This window comes from Pollicipes pollicipes, unplaced genomic scaffold, assembly GCF_011947565.3.
Source record: "Pollicipes pollicipes isolate AB1234 unplaced genomic scaffold, Ppol_2.1 Scaffold_4219;HRSCAF=4965_pilon_pilon_pilon, whole genome shotgun sequence".
NCBI lineage: Eukaryota > Metazoa > Arthropoda > Thecostraca > Pollicipedomorpha > Pollicipedidae > Pollicipes > Pollicipes pollicipes.
In genome coordinates this window covers 35,283,047-35,302,195 of record NW_023596448.1, presented here as the reverse complement: position 1 = coordinate 35,302,195, position 19,149 = coordinate 35,283,047, and the positions used below count along the sequence as shown (strand labels likewise).

Genomic DNA, 19,149 nt, shown 5'->3' with positions numbered 1-19,149 from the left:
AGCCCTGCCGCCCGTGCTCCGGTACACCCGAGCCCGGATGCAGGGGGGGGGGGGGGGGGGGAGCGCCGCGGTTCTTCGGGCTGTGATTGACGTCGGAGCTGCTCGTGCCGAGCTGCCTGCCAGACACAGCTGTTTGCTGAGCTCTGCGCGGGCGTAGAGTAAGCAAACAACCTGCAGATCCCGGATGAAATATTGAAGCTGGTTCCGCTGTGACAGATGATTATGAGGCGTCACTTTGATGTGTTCGTGCCTCTGCCTCTGAACATGCATGAAAACACGTAACTGTCAAACCAAGCACGCAAATGTGGAACACAGCGCCGCATTCTGTGCTTTCCTGGCCTACAAGCTAAATGCCATGAAAGAATGCTCATTTGATTAAGTAATCTCGACTGGCATGCTTTTAGTTTGCTCTATGGACGTCGCGCTGGTAAAGGTTATCCTGTCTGAATCTCGCCATATGATATTGTGATGGGGTCCCTGGTCCGTTTCGGTACAATCTCATCACGGCACGCAGCGCTTTCGGGATTATTTCTGGACGCACGCCAACGAATAGCTCATAGTCGTTGGCTAATGGTCCATCCCATGCAGCTTACATAATGACGTGGATGGTGGATACCACTTTCTCGGGACGGTAATAGCTTATGGTAATTAATTGGCTTTCTTCCAGCGAGTGGCAGGCAGAGAAGATGTCAAGCTTGTAGCGAGTGGGTTGTGATTGGCGCGATTTCCATCGCACACAATTGTCACTGATTCTGATCACCATACGCCCACTGCCGTCGGCACCCCCCTCCCCCCCCCCCCCCCAACGCTAATCACGCACCATTATTTGGAACACCAGCGTTTATCTGTGATCGGTATCAAGAGCGCGCACTGGAAAACTAACAAGCCAAGCAGCCATTCCGGCCAACCAGCCAGCCATCTGTCGAACAGCCATTCTCTGATCCCTTCTCGCCCGGCCGGTGCAGCGGGCTCGGGCATGACTGGGCAGTCACGTACCTGTGAGACCCGAGCCATGACCTCAGCACTCACGGTAGCGCAGGCCGGTGGAGCCCTTGACCCTGCTAACCCCTCGACTTGGCGATTCCAGCCGCGACCTGTCACGTGCCCAAACCCATCAGCACGCGCCGACGTGGACTTCGGGGACGCCCATTCCCCGGCCGTGTGGGCTGACGTCTCCGAAGCCCCTGTCTGGTCAGAATGGTTGGTCGCCTCGGCTTAAGGGCGTCCGACCGCGCTCCCCGGCGGCGCAAAGCTGATTAGGCTCGTGTCGTCCTCCTGTCGCGTGCTTCCTCCGAAGCTCGCTCGGAACGTCGCGACGGTTGTCGTTTTCAGCTGTTTGTGCTTTTCGTTCAAAAATGGTGGCATCGGCGGATGTTTCTTTGTCTGTGGCTGTGGTGAGGAGGTCAAGGTCGCATTCTGTCTGTGGATGTCAGCCTCTGCTGACTGTTGTCCCATCAAGAGCTATAACGCGAGGAGGCTGGGGTGTTATGAGCGTTTGTCACACGGGCATGTCAGAATTAATGTCGGCCTTTTCGAACAGGGTCAGATGAATGGAGATCTCACCGACGTAAATGATCCCATCAGCAGTATTATCTGGCGTGCTGTGAGGGCACGCGCGGTGAAAGAGGACTGCTGGAACCAAGGTTACGGAATGGCCACCACCCTGGCCGTCGATGTTGGAGAGGTCATAGGTCACCAGCGTCAAAAGTCCTTGTGTACCGTGCATCGCTATGCTTTCCTTCGTGAAGCGACGACACCGTATGCGCACATGGTCCCGCGCAGCGAAGCTAAGGCACAATCGACATTGATTTTCCGCGGATTTTCCCAATCACAATTCCCAAATACGGCCGGCAGACAGCGGCTGCGATAGCCTATTTCCTCGGTGTCAGGCGGACATAGATCCCAATCTGCCTTCGTTAGCCGGAATGGTAATGGCCGTGCTGTGGCCCCCATGCCCCGACCTACCGTCGCATCAGAGATCAGCCGGCTAAGTGTGGGTCTGGCTGGTCAGCTGGCTGGTCAGCTGGCTGGTCAGCTGAGCCGGCGCAGAGACGACAGGCGCCTCCGAGCCCGGACCGCGCTCGGTGTCCGTCCAGAAGCTGAAGTGAAGCTGAAGCTGGCGAGCTGAGGGCGTCAGCGATGGCCCGCCGTCGTTCCTGTTCATGCCAGCGGCGGTTAACGTGATAGCCTCTTTCATCTCAGCTTTACCGGGCGGGACTTTGAAGCGTAATTTGATGGCTGCGTCGGGCTCGTTTTGTTTGACGTCACTTTCCCGGCGGCCGTCTTAACGCCGCAGCATTCCACCAATCGCGTCTCACCTCCGCCGTTCCTGGCATCTCGGTGGCGCGTGTAACACCTGCGCTTCACCACGCCGTGTTCTTGTCCCGGATGAATGTTCCTGTCATTTGTCATTGATGATGTTCCTGTTATTTGTCATTGATGAGGTTCTTGTCATATGTCCGAACCATCGTCCTCGCCTTGTCAAACTCCTCTCACGCGGACGGTAGTCGGAGATGATCAGCCCGTCCGCGATACTAGTGCATCGTCTCAATCCTTCAGCAAAGCCGTGTAGCTGTTTCGTGCTGTCGAGGTTTTCATGTCTCCTAAATCTCCTGGTTCTGCACCGCGTGGCCGTGGCCTGTATGTCTCCCTTCAGTGAATCGGACAGCTCCCAGCGTGTCTGGCCGACAGTGGCTGGCCGACGATGGCTGGCTGACGATGGCTGGCCGACGATGACCGCAGCCGGACAGCCGCAGACATTGGCGGTGGCGGGCTGCGCTGCCCCAGCGCTGCCTCGCGGCATAATTGATCACCGGCCCCCATTCTCATTCCGAATGGGCGAATAGAACAGGCAGCCATTCAGCGCCAATGAAACGCAAGGCGCGTGATAGGACGACAAAACAGAGACGGCCGGCTGAACAGGCACTTACTCGCCCGAAGAGAGGCCTCGGCTAAAGTTAAGCTGGAAAAACACGTGGGAGGCGGCAGATTACTTCTCAGCGAGCATCCGGGCCCGCTTTTTACGCGCAGGAAATCTTGCAGGACGCAACTTGTCGTAACTTTGTTTGCAGGGAGGAGGCGGCCGTCCGAAACGCAATTTCCCTTCTGTGGATTGGGGTGAAAGCTCATCACTCGTTCAATTTGTGTGTGGCAAATGTGTGGCAGCACCAGCCGGCCCACCATCCAAACGTCTGAGACGTCGCTGGGACGGCTGACATCCGTTAGAAGGAAAATCATTGAATAGCCCAGCATTTGCCGCCATTAATGTATCTGAATCGACAGGCTCTAGCCTTCTAAAACACGCTTGGAAGCATCGATTTCGGCAGACTGAATTGCTCCCGGAGGGTGGAGCTTTCGTCGGTTGCAATGCCCCGAGATGTTTGACACCGGCACACTCCGCAGTCCCTGGTGAAGCTCTGTGATGTTTTTCCTCTCGTTCGGAACGTCCTCGATCACGTCCCGTCTCTGGGGGAGCGCCGCTTCAGTTGCGTCGCTGTATGGCCCGGCGTGGCTTCCCCGGAGACACGTCCCTTGCGAACACACGCACACACACGAGAAGCCTCTAATTGCCTCCCATTGACTCCCCTTTTGCACCCGTCTCCGTAGAGAATTGTGTAATCAACTCGGCATTCATCGCCATGCGCCGTGACGGCCCATCGTCGTCGAGTGCTTGGACTGCGACATTAGCAACGTGTGTCGACAGTGTCAGTCTGTCAGTCAGTCATTGGCTGCAGCTTCTTCGCTGGGCCACGGAGGCGCGCGCAGGACTGGCAGGAGGACGGGCGCGATCTCTAGTCGAGCTGGGTCCGGCAGGGGTCCCAGAGGACTCCCATGGCGCAGCAGTCACAGATCCTCATTTTACCACAGACCATTTTAGGCCATTTTACCTTTCTCGTCGTGACTTGGCCTGGCGGTACCTAAGGTGTGTTGCAGTGAGCAATGCGGCGTTGCGATGGAGAGGGCGACCCGCGCTGGGCGTTCTCGTTTGACGCATTCCCGATCTCGGCGACCCAGACCTGCTGAGGGAGAGGCACGTGCCGTGTTTCACCCTCGTATGTGCGCGGAAATCTTACATGTGAAATGCTGCAGCAGCTGAAGTTTGGGCTGAGCTAACTTTTCATTTCGAACTTGAGACATACAGCGATGCATGTGCCTAATGAAAAACATAAATCCCTATCTTTCAAAAACGGAAGATTTACTCCAACTGAGGGCATAAATCATATACCGGAAAAATGAGGGCGACTTTCATCCTGGCGCTGCCTCGCGCCGCCGCCCGGTCCGCCACCGCCGCCATCGGCTACCATTTCTAGCCGGCTCTGCTAACTTAGACCCATTTATCACCGAGTCGCCTGGGAGAGGCGGCCACAGACTGGCCTGCAGCCTGTCTCAGCCGACCAAAGCCCCAATTGGAGCGCGCTGACGGAGAGGCCATCGTTTCACCGAGCTCGCCCTCGCTGGCGCCAGGTGGCGCCGCGCGGTGGAATCGCCCCGCTGGCGCCAGGTGGCGCCGCGGGAATCGCCCTCGTTGGCGCCAGGTGGCGCCGGGTGGAATCGGCGCGGCCGCTGTCGCTGGACCTCGGTCTCATCGTCATGTCATGTCCATGGTCATACCGTCGTGGAATCGTCGTGTCCCCATGACGCGTTGAGCTGGTGTGTTCACTTTCGCGTCCCTTCTCTCGTCCCTCCGTTCCGTCGTGTTCGTCCGCGATCGAACCAAACTTCCCGCTGCCTAACGCAGGTCTCCGCCTTCTGTGGCGCTCTTTCTCCCCTCCCCGCCCCCCCCCCCCCCCCCCCCCCTCCAGCTACGGCCATCGAGCCGCGCTCTCCTCGTGCGGTGGCCGCCTCCGAACCCAATCGGTCCACCACCACCGCTCGGAACTACTTCGGATGGCATCCGTGCCTCTTTTCTTTCCCTCGCCTGGACGACTTCCGCACGTGCTCTCGGAAATCAGAGCTTACCGGGGCTGGAGGCAGCATCCCAAGCAGTGCAGAGGGGCCGCGGATCCGTGGGCAGGCCGCTGCGGGGTGCTATTTCTGCTGCCCAGTCGACGGAAAACTGACCTCGTCGCCCGTGTCGACCGCCGTCGGGGACAGCTGGTGACAGTCAGCCGTGACCCCATGCTGCCTGGGGCGGGGAGAGGTCATGTCAGGTCGGCTGTCAGACTGAGGCCTCGCGGTGCGATGATGATGATCAAAATCGCCCGACTGCGGTGGTCATCAGCATTGTACGTGCAATAGGCAAACTCGAGTCCGGTTCAATGCAGTGCATTAGGTGAGCAACAGGAGACAGGCGCTTAGACAAGTCAGCGGTAAAAGCCGTACTCCTCGCAGAAAAAAAAACAGAATGGTGATAAAGATGCGTTAATATTTCGGCAACATGGCGTTCTCGAAAGAAAAAGCGGAAGCGACGGACCGACTTCTGCTCTTCGCTTCGGTAACGACATGTTGCGGAAATATCAACGTATTTACACTTTCATTCTCCTGGTTTTTCTACGAGGAATAAGGCTATTATTACCAGCTTATCTATATGCATAATGGTCCTCGCAAATGCGCTCAACAACACAAGATAAGCACTCCTTTGATTTTCATATGTCGCTGTGCGACACGCTGTGCAGCATCAACCTCGATCATCGTTAAGTCCCCAATGATCAGCCATTAAATGACTCAAACAATGCCAAAAAGGCTGGTTTAAATGACGACGAGCACAATGCCTGGTGAACAAATTTAGATATTATGGAAATCAGACGGGAGTAATCTGCCTCTAAGCCTCTGACTTGAGGGCCGGAGCGTTCCCGATCCAACCTGACGTGACGTGACGTGACGTGACGTGACGTGACGTGACGTGACGTGACCTGAAGGAACTGATACTGACCTTGGCTTCGCACGTCCTGCCGCGTTCCGTGTTCGCGCCGACTCGGCCGTGACCCGTCCTCCTCTATGGCCGCAGGATGATCGAGACGGACGCCAAGAGTCTGAACTCGCTGTCGAACGCCTCCGGACACAGCCGGAAGTCGTCCGACACCTCTCAGATCTCGGTGACCTCGGGCACCAGCTCGGGTCAGGGTCAGGACAGCACCGCCGAGCCCGAGGAGGACGCCTGGGTGGTCTGGGGACGCATCGTCAACGAGTGGGATCTGCACTGGAAGAAGAAGCAGCAGCAGGTCAAGGTGAGGTCTGGGATGAGCACTGCTGCTGTGATGTTGTCTGCACCGGTCGCCACTGGCGTCGATTCGCCGTGAGCGGCTTGCTTTGCTCTGTGGCTGGTGCCGTGTTGCCGCGCTGTTTCCGTCTTTTTTGTTTTGTTTTTTGTGGTTGTTGTTGAGGTTTGTGTTGCATCACTCGTTGTCCTTTCTCATTTCACGTTCCGAACTAATCAGGTATATCTAATCAGGTCCAATCAGGTCAGGTCAGGTCAGGTCTAACCCACATCAAGATTTGGCTTTCTCTGAAATGTTGCCGCGGTGTTTTGGCCGCTGCACGTGCTGTTTTTCTCAAACGTTTTCGATTTGCGTCTTCTGGATCCGCACTGGCACTGACTTACTTCACACTATCAAAGCACAGCGGCGTGCTCTCAGTGATGAAGCATACTTACGGCTTGAAATGGTCAAATGCCAGATTGTACGTTGATTATGGTCGGCTCTTCCTTGAAGCCGCTAGTGGGAGGCTTTCCATCAATTGGGAGGAGATGGTGCCGGGAACATTGCCACCCATATATCTCAGAGACATGAGGGGGGGGGGGGGAATCGCAGTAAATCATGCCTTCAGCACAACCCAAATGATGATGCACGTCATACATTAGTATCAAACTGTGTGTGGTAGTTAGTGGATGCATCCATCGTCCCAGCACAAGGCATTCCGCCTCTGTGATACCGATTTATTTCAAGCAGTTGAGTCATATAGTTAAGTTATCCATGATACTACTACATGCTACCCACTCTCTTTGTCTTATCTCGGGAATACCTCTGACCGAAAAATGCTAAAAAATATTTTGATTGGTATTTTTTGACGCAGTTGTCGTCACACGGATCGTGTTCCATGTGACAACCCTTGGTGTCACAACTGTCTCGGCCTCGGTGTAATGGACGGTGTTGTCCAAAAAAACACCACTTCTTTCGTGTTATTTGAGAGAATATCGTATTCTGCGATCATGCGATCATCACCATCACCATTACCATCACCATCACCATCACCATCACCATCACCACCACCACCACCGTCACATCCATCGCCTGCACAACGGACCAGCGCAGCGGCCGAGTTCTCTGGGAAGCGTGCCGACGGCCGCGGCGCCCGACGGCCCGCCGCCCAGCGGCCATAAATCAAACCCGATTATCTCACGTCCAGCACGACGGACCAATCTGATTCACAAATCGGTCCGGCCCGGGCCGGCCGGACCGCGGCGTCTGCCCTGGTGAATTCAGTCCGGCCCGAACGACGCGAGGTCCGACGGGTCCGGCGGACCGCCGCCGCCGCCGGCGCTCGCGGTCCACGGTGCAGAGTGGTGTCCGCGCAGCGGTCCGGCATTGTGTCCGCACAGTGGTCCGGCGAGCATTCGTACAGCGACCCGGCATCGTGTCCGCACAGCGGTCCGGCATCGTGTCCGCACAATAGTCCGGCGAGCATTTGCACAGCGGTCCGACATCGTGTCCGCACAGCGGTCCGGAATCGCATCGCGGTACAGAATAGCACAGCAGTGCGGAATCCCACAGCGGCACGGAATCGCACAGCGGTACGGAATCGCACAGCAGTACGGAGTCGCACAGCGGTACGGAATCGCCCAGCGGTAGGAATCGCACAGCAATACGGAATTGCGCAGCGGTACGGGATCACACAGCGGTTTAGCATGGCGTCTGCACAGCGGTCCGGAATCGTGCCCGCACAGTGGTCTGGCATTGTGTCCACACAGCGGCACGGAATCCTGTCTGCACATTGGTCCGAAATCGTATCCGTACAGTGGTCCGGAATTGAACCGGTGCACAGTCGGGGATCATGACTGCACAGGATATGGAGCATTTTGTTCTTGGATTTAGTTGTACAGAGCTCCAGCATTTTACGATGTTACGGAAGTCTGGCTTCATATCCGTGTAGAGTTCAGGCTAACCTCGTGCTGGAGTCCAGGATCCTGCGGGGTCCCAAAATCATACCGTTCTGTGTCGCGGAAGCATATTCGTATTATAGTGGTTTGATATAATATACATGAATTTATATGCAGAATCGCTGACAGTTATGGAAGCGAATTTACACACAATCCGGAGGTAGTAGCGGCCTGTAGGTCATGAACGGCATTTAAGCAGTGCTTCGCTACAGTACCCAAACATTGATCTTGGAGCGGATCCACGGAAAGGCTCAAAATAGTACGCACTCAGAGTTACGAAATCAAGCGGACGCGTTCTTATAATCGGATCCACGCGATGTGAATTGAACCGGATATTCTGGGCAGGCTCAATGACCGGTGACGGATCACTGGATAGATGGGTCGGCTGGTAACCACAGCGGAATATTGGATCAAATGTGGCCATTCGGCGGTCTCTCATCCGGCCCAAGTTTAGGAATTCCCAGATTCAAGTAGCTCTTGCCAAGTATACGGTCAGCTCTCACCAAGCATGCGGTCCGGTCTCAACCATACGGTCCGGTCCCAACCATACGGTCCGCTGTACCCAAGCATACGGTCCAGTCCCAAGCATGCGGTCCGGGCCCAAGCATGCGGTCCGGTCCCAAGCATACGGTCCGCTGTCCCCAGGCATACGGTCCGTTCTCACCAAGCATGCGGTCCGGTCCCAAGCACGCGGTCCGGTCCCAAGCATGCGGTCCGGTCCCAAGCATGCGGTCCGCTGCCCCCAAGTATACGGCCTGCTCTTCCCAAGTATACGGTGTTAGGTGCTCCAGCTGTGTTTAGAACCCAAGTGCCGGTCGCTACTTGGATACACCATCGGACTCTGCACCCGTTTCACCACGCTATGCCAGACCCTGCTACCCGCGTAAATGAAGAGGAAGGAGTCGTCTGGAGAATGTCGCTCTGCCGACACGCCGCCTCGTAAAAACTCGCCAAACTCGTAAACGTCTCGGCGGCAGTGCCGTGCCCTCCTCATGTCATGTTACCGCCACGTAGAGCAGCAGTGAGCCAATGTCAGGGGCGTTTCTTCCGGCGGCGGGCGGGCGGCGAACGACGCGCCGAGCTCGTTCTCGGCCGAGATGGGATCTCAGCTCCAACTGTGATCTCGCGTAATCTCAGCCGCACGGACGCTGTGGGGAGATGAGACGGAGAATGACCAGACGGATGGGGGCACGAATGGCTTCTGACGGTTATGAAATGTGAGGGCGACTAGCTGGCGGCCGGCTATGGGTGGGAGATTGGTGGTAAAATTTTTCCATATGCTGCGTTATAGAATATCGGCGGGGTGGAGTTAGACCATCCAACGACTATCGGCCGACCGATGATTTAACGAGGCTTAATTGCCCCCAGGTCACGCTCTTTTGACTTACTTGCGACTGTGACCTCTGTTGACCAGACATGATCTCTGAACTAGGTGATCCGCTCCGACAATTACGATCTGTGTTGACCTACCGAAGTTAATACCATATACCATATAATGACCTACCATAGGCTAGTTTTACCTGGCCTCACACCTCCTGACCCGCTTGACCTGATACGTGTTGACCTGACCTGACCTGCGGCAGGACCTGGTGCGGCGCGGCATCCCCCACCACTTCCGCGGGATCGTCTGGCAGCTTCTCTGCGGCGCCCACAACAGCCCCGTCAAGGCCAAGTATGCCGAGCACATCAAGGCGACGTCGGCCTGTGAAAAGGTAAGCCCTTCAGCCAATTTAATAACTGTCCGAGCAGAGACTGGAGCTGACAATGATCCCAAGCACAGCACGCTCCGGACGTGGTCGAAGAGAGCCGTGTGAGTGGAGACCCAAACCGACAACGGTCCACTCCCAGCCAGTATTTTGACGGTGGGAATTGGAGTGCCGGGATGCTTGTTTGCCTCCGGCGGGCGGACCGGGGTCTGTAAGCTGCTTTTTCTGTGGCGTCGCGGGCTCGGTCGATGGCAGGCGGGTATTTTTCCAGACGAGTCGCCTCGGAAGGTCTGAGCCGGGACTCGTCCCGTTTGAACAGTCGGAGTGCTTCTGGGCAGTCTTGAGTGCCTACGGGCAGTCTAAGCGTTTCGGGGAAGTTTTGAGAGCTTCTGGGAAGTCTTAGTGCTTTTGGGGAATCTGGAGTGCTTCTGGTCAGTGTTAGTGCTTCTGGACAATCTGAATGTTTCTGCTCAGCCTGTGTGCCACTGGGCAGTACGAGTGCATCTGGTCAGTCTGAGCGCTTCTGGGCAGTCATCCTCAGCTTAGAGTACATCCCGGTTTAAGTCCAGGCTTAGGTGACCTCTTTCCCTCTTCCCCTGGCCAGTCTACTATACAAAAGCCACCGACCGACGTCCGCTGCAGTGCATTCTTTACGGCTCATTCCCATGTCCCACCTGTACACAGTTTACGTACATGTCTCCACAGTCCGCCATAGCTCCCGGTTCCCTCCTGTCAACCCCGGTGTCCACTGTCCCAGTCATTCCTATCCTCGAATCCCAGCAGACTCGCCGTTTCCCTGTCCCCGAGCCCCGGCAGACTCCTCCCTGTTCCCGAGCCCCGGCAGACTCCCACCGTCTCCCTGTTCCCGAGCCCCGACAGACTCCCACCGTCTCCCTGTTCCCGAGCCCCGGCAGACTCCCACCGTCTCCCTGTTCCCGAGCCCCGGCAGACTCCCACCGTCTCCCTGTCCCCGAGCTCCAGCAGACTCCCACCGTCTCCCTGTCCCCGAGCTCCAGCAGACTCTCGCCGTCTTCCTGTCCCACCGCATCCGCCCGATGTCTGTCTCCGGGCGCGTCGTAGAGTTCATTTCGTCGTCGAGAGGCAATATCGCGGGCCTCCTCGAGGGAGAAATACGGCGCCTCGGCTGTGTCTGACGCTGCTTGGACGACGCTGCCCCCCCCCCCCCCCCTCTCCCCTTTCTTGGAGCCGCGCGCCTCGCCCACCGAGCAGACCTCCTTTCAGCCGGAGATGTGATGAATGTGGTCAATTCAGCGACATAGGCAACGAGTTATGGTATCAAAAACGCGCTCCGGTTTCTAAAAATAGCTGCCGACCGACAGAGCGCGTCTGGTAATGCTGGCGCGTAAGCTGAAATGCCGTATTGATCCGCGTGGTGCCACTTTCCGACGACAACATTTTCCTGTTTACATCGGGGACATCAAAGTCTTGCACGTCAGTGGCGTGCGGTGTGCAATTTTGTATAAGCTTGTTCACGTCGCTCTAACACAAAAGCATGCAGGAAACGACAGGGGATCGGATGGCAGCAAGTTATCTTATAAGCGGCGCTCAATTGCAATTCAGTTGCTCGTTCGCGGTTCAAGTGCGTGCTCATCGGGCTGTTGTCACACTGTCAGGCACACTACCGAGGTTTACAGAGTAACATCCAACGAAGTGACACAGTGTCCGTGATGCGTTGGCCTCACTGCTACGGATTCAAAACTGATGCCAAACTCGTGAAATAATGCAATACGGTAAAAAAGTTAAAGAGCATGAAGATTAATTACGCCTCACCATGGTGCTCCACTTCTCCACTGCGACTTGGCTTAAAAACTGGATTGGTAGCTGGAGGCACTTTGTCTGCGCCGGCCACCGGGGCCGCAGGGGCTGGGCCGGTCGATAGGTGCCGTCTCTCGAGTTAATTTCGTCCACACGGGCCCCATAATCGAGCGCGTTTGTCAGCCGGCCCGGCCGCCGCCGGGAGGCGAGAATGACCTCATCATCATCATCTAACCACGTCCGCTGATGGCACGCGAGACCGGTATGGGAAGGGCGGTGGGGAGGGGGAGAGACGGGGCGGCATTAGACCGACGATGGGAGGAGAGACGATTCAATTTTTCGGTTGCATTGACCGCGGGCGCAGCATTGCCCGGTAAGCCGCGTAATGAAGGTGTCATGACACGCGACATAATCAACGTGTCATGACACGCGACGTAATGAATGCGTCATGTCACGCGACGTAATGAACGTGTCATGACACGGGACGTAATGAACGTATCATGACACGCGACGTAATGAACGTGTCATGATACGCGACGTAATGAACGGGTCAGCACACGCGACGTAATGAACGTGACATCACACGCGATGCGCACTGTGTGTGTTTTGATGATGATGATTTGAAACCTGGAAATGCAGCGGCCTTATGCCAAGTTCACCTACTCGTTTCTGCCCCGTTATGACGGTACCAACAACCGTCCCGCCACCGCTTGGTGAGCGGCGGCCGGCCCTGTATTTAGTCGACCTTGACTTTGGTCGACCCCGCGCGTGTGACGGCGGCCGGGGGGTGTTGATGTGCGCCGGGCGGGGTGGTAACCCGGGGCGAGCGGGCCCCATCGACCCCGCCGGACTGCGTACCCCGGCCGTCCGGCCCGGGCCGCCAAACAGCGGCCGCTGTCGACTTCAAGCGGCGGCGATCAATGCCTCGAAATGGCGGCGGCGGCGGCCGGCGCACCTGACCTCCTGTGACACGCAGCCGGCGCCTGCGGCCGCTGAAGGTCACCGATGCTCGATGCCGGCAGGCTCGGTCACTAGCGACGAACGCGCGTCGCAGTGGACGCGGTGGGGTGCGTTGGACGGCGGGGCGTATTGACGCCGCACGCAGGCGTGCTCGGATGGCACCCCGGGAGGGAAGGGCGGAGGGCAGGCGTCCCGTGGCGTGGGAGGAGGCGCCCGCTCAGTGGGTGGGGGGAAGGGTGACCTCCTGGGTGGGAGAGGACGAACCATGGTTCTGTGGGCGAAGGGACGAATGGCTCCTGATGAAACCTTGGTGTAACTCCATCTGCCTCGACGCATTCACAGTAACCAGTGAATCGTGCAAAGGAAATGCTTTGACTTGACGGTTCTGCCAGACGTAGCTTTCCGCCGGTGAGTTCGAATGGGCAGGGTCATTTGAGGGCTCACATTTTGATGCCTGTCGTATAATTCCCTTTCGAAACGCCTTTGTCGCCCAGCGGCAATCTATTTCCTCACCGGCGTCCTTACTGCGCAGAATATCGAGCTCCGTCTGTCGTCCCCGTGCGACTGAGTCGATGCGTCGCACGCACACGCCCGGAGCGGCATGGGCCATCAACTCGCGCAAACGGCGCAGTACGGGCCGTGCGTGACGTGGCGACCACGCACCGGCCGACCCGGCCTCAGGGCAGCGGCCGAGCGACACCCGGGTCCGTCCCCTCTTGTCGTGCCGTCAGGATGGCCGCCAATAGGGAAGCGAGCGGCGGTGTGGCGGTGGGACAAACCGCGGCCTTGCCGCTGCGCTGTGCGAGTGTTAAGCGACGTCGCCGGCAAGGCTGGATTGTGGTTTGTTTACTCGCGCGCCATCACCGCCTCGCGTATCTCGGAATTTTTCGGTAGATTGTTTCGATCAATCATGGCAACAATGGGCCCGGGACGGGGTGTTATTTGTTCAGAGTGCCACTGCCACTTCCACGCTGCACATCGGCTAAAATATTTAGCATGTGGTCGAAGCCTTGATGTTCTTGTCACAGTGACCACGATATAGTCTCAGCAGCGACCCGTCTTCAATGCTTTGCAGATGTTGGTGTTTCGTTTTGGAAAATACCTATCCCCGTCGCCAAATGCGTTTGAAATGTTTTGCGTGATTCGTGCGTGATGTAGTGGCCCTCTCAATGCGTGGTATAGTGACCCTCTCAATGCGTGATGTAGTGACCCTCTAAATGCGTGGTGTAGTGACTCTCCCGATGTGATATGTAGTGATCCTCTCGGTGCGTGATGTAGTGACCTTCTCGAAGTAAAGGACTGCCACTGCAGATCATATCATCGAATCCCTGCAGCGTTCCCGGAGTTAGCTCCAGTGTCGCCTGGGATTTCCTGTGCACTGTTGCCGTGCATTCTCCATTCATTGGGCGTCTGCTCGCTCTGGGTCTGGGAGCTCCCCGAGGCGCCGCAGACGCTGACCGGCCACCCGCCGACCTTCTGACCCGGTCATGGCACCCCCTCGGGACACCGTCGGCCACTCCGGCGCGGGCCCGCACCGATGGGCGGTCAGCAGGCTGCGCTCGGGTTTCTTAACTTCGAGGAAGCGGCCTACGGTTTGAGCGTTCTAGCAACGCGGCACTCGTGGTGCCGGAGTTGTTCTGCGTGCCTACAGTAATGGCTGGCTGGATCTGGCTGCCGGCCGCGCAGGAAATTTTTTGACTGTCGACCTTGTGCCACGATCCACTCCGACGCCATGGGCGGTGATTGTCTCGCTCTTGGTTTTCTGCGGTACATCAACATCGTTGGTAGTGCCGCAAGGATTCTCGCAGAATATTTTCCCGCTCGCAAGGGGTCTGGTAGATTATCTTTCCGTGCGAGATTTTCGGTGCTGCGCTCATATGACTCGTTCTGATTTATTGATGTTACGCCCCCCTCCCCCTCCCGTGTGGCCACGGCTCTCTGTGGTCACGTGACTTGTTGGGGCCTGCTAGTGCGTCGCCCACGTGACTTGGTGACGCCCCTCGTGACGTGACCTTCTGTGTGGGGAAAGCATCCTGCCCTCTCGACCAACTGCGCCGTCACTCACCGCCCCTCCCCCCCCCCCCCCCCGGCCTCTGCCCCGCCCCGACCCGCCCCGCCCCGCCCGGCCTGGCCCAGTCGGCTGCAAATTGCCCGGGGCGAGGTCATCCGAGATACGAGCGAGCCAAGCCGAGCTGTATTGATCACGAGATGACAGGAACCCGGCCAGTGCCGCCGATCAGGCCATGCGTCGTGGCCGCCGCCTCCACTTAGCTTCTGCCGCCTCTCTGCTATTTCTGCTGCCCTGGGCTGTTCTGCCGCTTCTGCGCCATGTTCGCCTCCTCTGCACCATTTATGCCGCTGCTGCACCCAGTCTAAGCCTTATCGACAGGTCTGGGGGCCGTTGTATCGACGTGGAGTCGCTGACAGCAAGATTGGTGGGCGTCGGAGCCTCAGTCGAACGGGCAATTTTAACAAGAATTGATGTGCGTTGGCTCTGAAATCCTCTCACGCCAGCAATGCGTCGGGCATAGAGAAAAGGCTCATTGGCTCTTATTATATTGTGAAACTCCCATTTGCGTCAAGCAGGTGCAGATGACAGCCCCTTCAACTAGTCGCGCAGTAACGCTGGCTGGCTTCGCTTCTGTGGACGCTTCTTTCACTCGAGCCCGATGCTTATATTGCTTTGAAGCTAGGAAACATAAGTCCCGACGTAATCACAACTCCAAAATACCAACTAGGCCACAGGCGAGTCAAGCTCACGCGGCACCGTCGTCCGATTCCTGCAGGCACATGACACCACATGCTCTGTCCATCCCGACACCCGTCGCCCTTCGCTGCCGAGTATCCGGACCTCCGTCCGCCACGCATCCGTTCTTGACGACGCGGCAAACCAGCGCCGGCCAGTCGGCCGCTTGTTCCGCGCCCTGAGCTCTGATTGGTCAGGCGCGACGCCGGAGAGTAATGGGCTGTCTCCAGCACGTGCCCCGAACGCCGCCGAGCCCCTGCGCACCTCCTCCGACCCCGGCCACCCACCTTGCGCGTGTTTCCGCTCCGCTGCGGCAATTACACGCGGCAGAGGGCGCGGCTGCGGGCGGCGCTGTTGTCTCAGCGCCGACCGCACTGTGTGCGCGCGCCGAAACGAAAACACACCGCGGCGTCGTTGCGATCGGCGTCTGTTGTTCCAGCCGGACTCGAGGGTGGACACCCGACGGCGGGCTGCAGGGACCTCAGGGACGGGACAACCGCGGCGTGAAAGCCTGGTGTGGCGACAATCGGCGGCGAGCTGCAGGGAGACCCTGGAGGCGGGACAGGGGTGTAAACGGCTGGTGTGATGAGGATCAACGGCACGTTACGAGGGATCTCTGGGGACGGGGTAGAGGCGTTGTGCAAAACTGACGCGACGACAACCGACGGCAGGCTGCGGGGACCTCTGGGACGGACAGAGGCGGTGTGGGCGGCTGGTGTCAAGACGACGACAGCCTACAGGGACCTCTGGGGCGGGACAGAGGCGGTGTGGGCGGCTAGTGTGAAGACGACGACAGCCTACAGGGACCTCTGGGGACGGACAGAGGCGGTGTGGGGGGCTGGTGTGAAGACGACGACAGCCTACAGGGACCTCTGGGGCGGGACAGAGGCGGTGTGGGCGGCTAGTGTGAAGACGACGACAGCCTACAGGGACCTCTGGGGACGGACAGAGGCGGTGTGGGCGGCTGGTGTGAAGACGACGACAGCCTACAGGGACCTCTGGGGCGGGACAGAGGCGGTGTGGGCGGCTGGTGTGAAGACGACGACAGCCTACAGGGACCTCTGGGGCGGGACAGAGGCGGTGTGGGCGGCTAGTGTGAAGACGACGACAGCCTACAGGGACCTCTGGGGACGGACAGAGGCGGTGTGGGGGGCTGGTGTGAAGACGACGACAGCCTACAGGGACCTCTGGGGACGGACAGAGGCGGTGTGGGCGGCTGGTGTGAGGACGACGACAGCCTACAGGGACCTCTGGGGCGGGACAGAGGCGGTGTGGGCGGCTGGTGTGAAGACGACGACAGCCTACAGGGACCTCTGGGGACGGACAGAGGGCGGTGTGGGCGGCTGGTGTGAAGACGACGACAGCCTACATGGACGTCTGGGGACGGACAGAGGCGGTGTGGGCGGCTGGTGTAACGGATCGTGTGGAGTGATTGCTGTCCGACATATTGTAAGCCAGGGACGAGGAAGCCGTGCAATCTGAACGAGGAACTCAGGCCTGGGGCTCTAAATACAAGTTCCCGAAACGAGTTCTTTCTTAAATCGTTCTAGAAATATGCTTGGCAGGCTACCTCTTGGAGCAAATAATGGAGCAACCCCAGCTACTCCATACGATCCTGATAAAATGCCTCTTTGACGGGTGCAGATGCAGGTTCTGAAAGTTCCTCGTGAAGTTGTTCAATGCGCTGCCGTCTTACCGTGCCTTCGAGTATGTTAAAATGCCATAACGTGGGGACTGCCACGAGTGTGTGACTCAGCTGCGTACACTCGGCGCTGACCCGTAAAGAGGTCTGTGACGTCAGACCAGAGGTTGGTGCACGGCGTGGGAGTCAGTGGCCGAATGTCATACATCGCTCGGACAGTCGGACGTTGCCCATGCCCTCCCCCCAGTCTACCGCTGCCGAGTGCCGACCGACCTTCATGTTGGGAGCTGATCCGTCTGCCGTTTGTGGGCTGAGTGCGCCGGGGGAAAACGCGAAGGGAGGGTCGGCAGCGAGCCGCCGGCGGCCGGGCTTCCGGACCGGCTGGCGGCCCGCGCTGGCATTGTGAAGGGCGTGACGTAGATGATCGGTCTGCCAGGCGTGATTGGTCCGCTTGCCAGGCGTGACTGGTCCGTTTGCCAGGCGTGTACTGCTCATTGCGCGGGTGGCATCACCAACAACAACAATGGCGTTTGACGGCTGCCCGCACATATCTGCTCAGTCGTCGCGCATGCGCAGTTTAAAATGAGAGGCATGCATACTGTGTTTAAAAGAAACATGCGGAGGTAAGAAACATGTGGAGTTTAAACATTTGGAAGTAAAAAGTATGTAGAGGTTAAAAGGAGTCCAACACTGATGGCCTTTTGATAAGAATGACTGTTATGCCTTTTTCTGTAACTGCCTCGTGTTTTTGTTAATTGATGTTCTCCTAAATGTTCGTCATACCACGCACGAACGCTTGCGACCGGCGGTCAGCGCTCTTGCTGAGCGGTCAGTTACAAGGCTTTCCCCCCGGCGCTCCTCGTGGGTGGTTCATTGGGGTTGGTAACACCCCCTCTGTCAGCCCTACACAAACCGAGGCCGATGAATGGGGCCGTTCTTTCCCGCCGGTCGTCGCAGCGGTCACGAATATATGGGGAACTTTAACTCCGGCTGCAGGCGACACTTCGGTAGACAAGGAAACGCGAAACGGGCCTGGTTTGTGTTTATCTTCTGTATCGGAAGCGATTACCGATGTTCCGTGCGGCACGTCGAACACTCGCGCATCGCACCACCACTGAAAAACTACCAAGAAAGTGGTGACCTTGGGCATGAGGACTCTGGGGGCCTGAATCCGTTTTGGTCGTCGGCCATCCATATTGGTCAAGAATCGCCGCCCTGCGATTTGTCTGTCTGTCACGCAGTCCTTGGCGTGTCCTGCAACACGCAGGGCGCACGGGAATTCGCGCTAAAACTCCTGGTGACCGTTACTTGTTATGCACAAAATAATGCAACGAATGAACGCATGGGTCTTCTTTTGAGGTGGGGTCCACGTTCACCTGTGGCTGTTTTCTCCTCTGACTCTGGCAGGCGCCAATACCCTTTCCGCGGGGCTGACACGGACGACATCCGGGGTGCCCCCGCGTGCCTCCCTCCCAGTTCCGCTGCCGCCGGCTGCGCCTCGTTCCGGCCGGCTGCCGGCGCTCTGCCGCCCGTCCTGCGGACGTCCATGCCCGGCATGCTCGGGCTCGTGTCTCTCCCCCCCCCCCCCCCGTCTTCCGCGTGGAAGAGGCGTCGCTGCCTGGCGTGGTCGGCAGGGCCAGCACATTACGTAACGACGCCGAGGCGGCCCGGGGCGCCGGCGGCGGCGACGGCGGGGCAGAGGCGTCTTCTGTAAATGGCGCTGACGGCTCGGACGCCCTGGCTATGCGGAGTAATCGCAGTGGCGGGTCCTGAACAACGAAAAGCTGATACTTTGTTTGTGACTTCCGCTCGTAGGCGTAAGAGTGCTCTGCAGGTCGTTTGGGACAGCTGATCCAAGCATAGTTTGTAAAGAAAAAACCTACCGGCGGTGCCTGTGTCCGCCACTGATTGCGCGAGTGCGCCTGCAGTTCCATCGCGTCTGGCGTATACATGTATACACGCATTTTGATACGCGTCTGGGCGTATACTGAGGTGACTTACGGCTGCTGCTGCTCATACTAAGATGTCGTCGACATCGGCGCCGCAGGGTGCGCTGTGAGCGACCATCCTACCCTGCACGGCCGCTGTCCATCAGCCAAGGCTCGAAGCACGCCACTCACGAGCCGCGCGCTCAAAGCGAACGCGTTCAGCGCAGACGTTATCAAGACGCAGGCATCGCTCCGCCGCACGCGGCACCACTTTGCGTGGGGCACCTCCGGCGCGA

General features: G+C 58.1%; 1 protein-coding gene across 1 annotated transcript in view; it reads left to right on the top strand.

Moving 5' to 3' along the window:
* Window positions 1–19,149, top strand: part of LOC119096064 (ecotropic viral integration site 5 ortholog-like) — a 96,792-nt gene that overhangs the window by 59,580 nt on the left and 18,063 nt on the right. Inside the window, 2 exon segments of the mRNA XM_037218924.1 lie at window positions 5,948–6,167; window positions 9,679–9,807. Of these exon segments, the coding sequence (XP_037074819.1) occupies window positions 5,948–6,167; window positions 9,679–9,807 (349 nt within the window).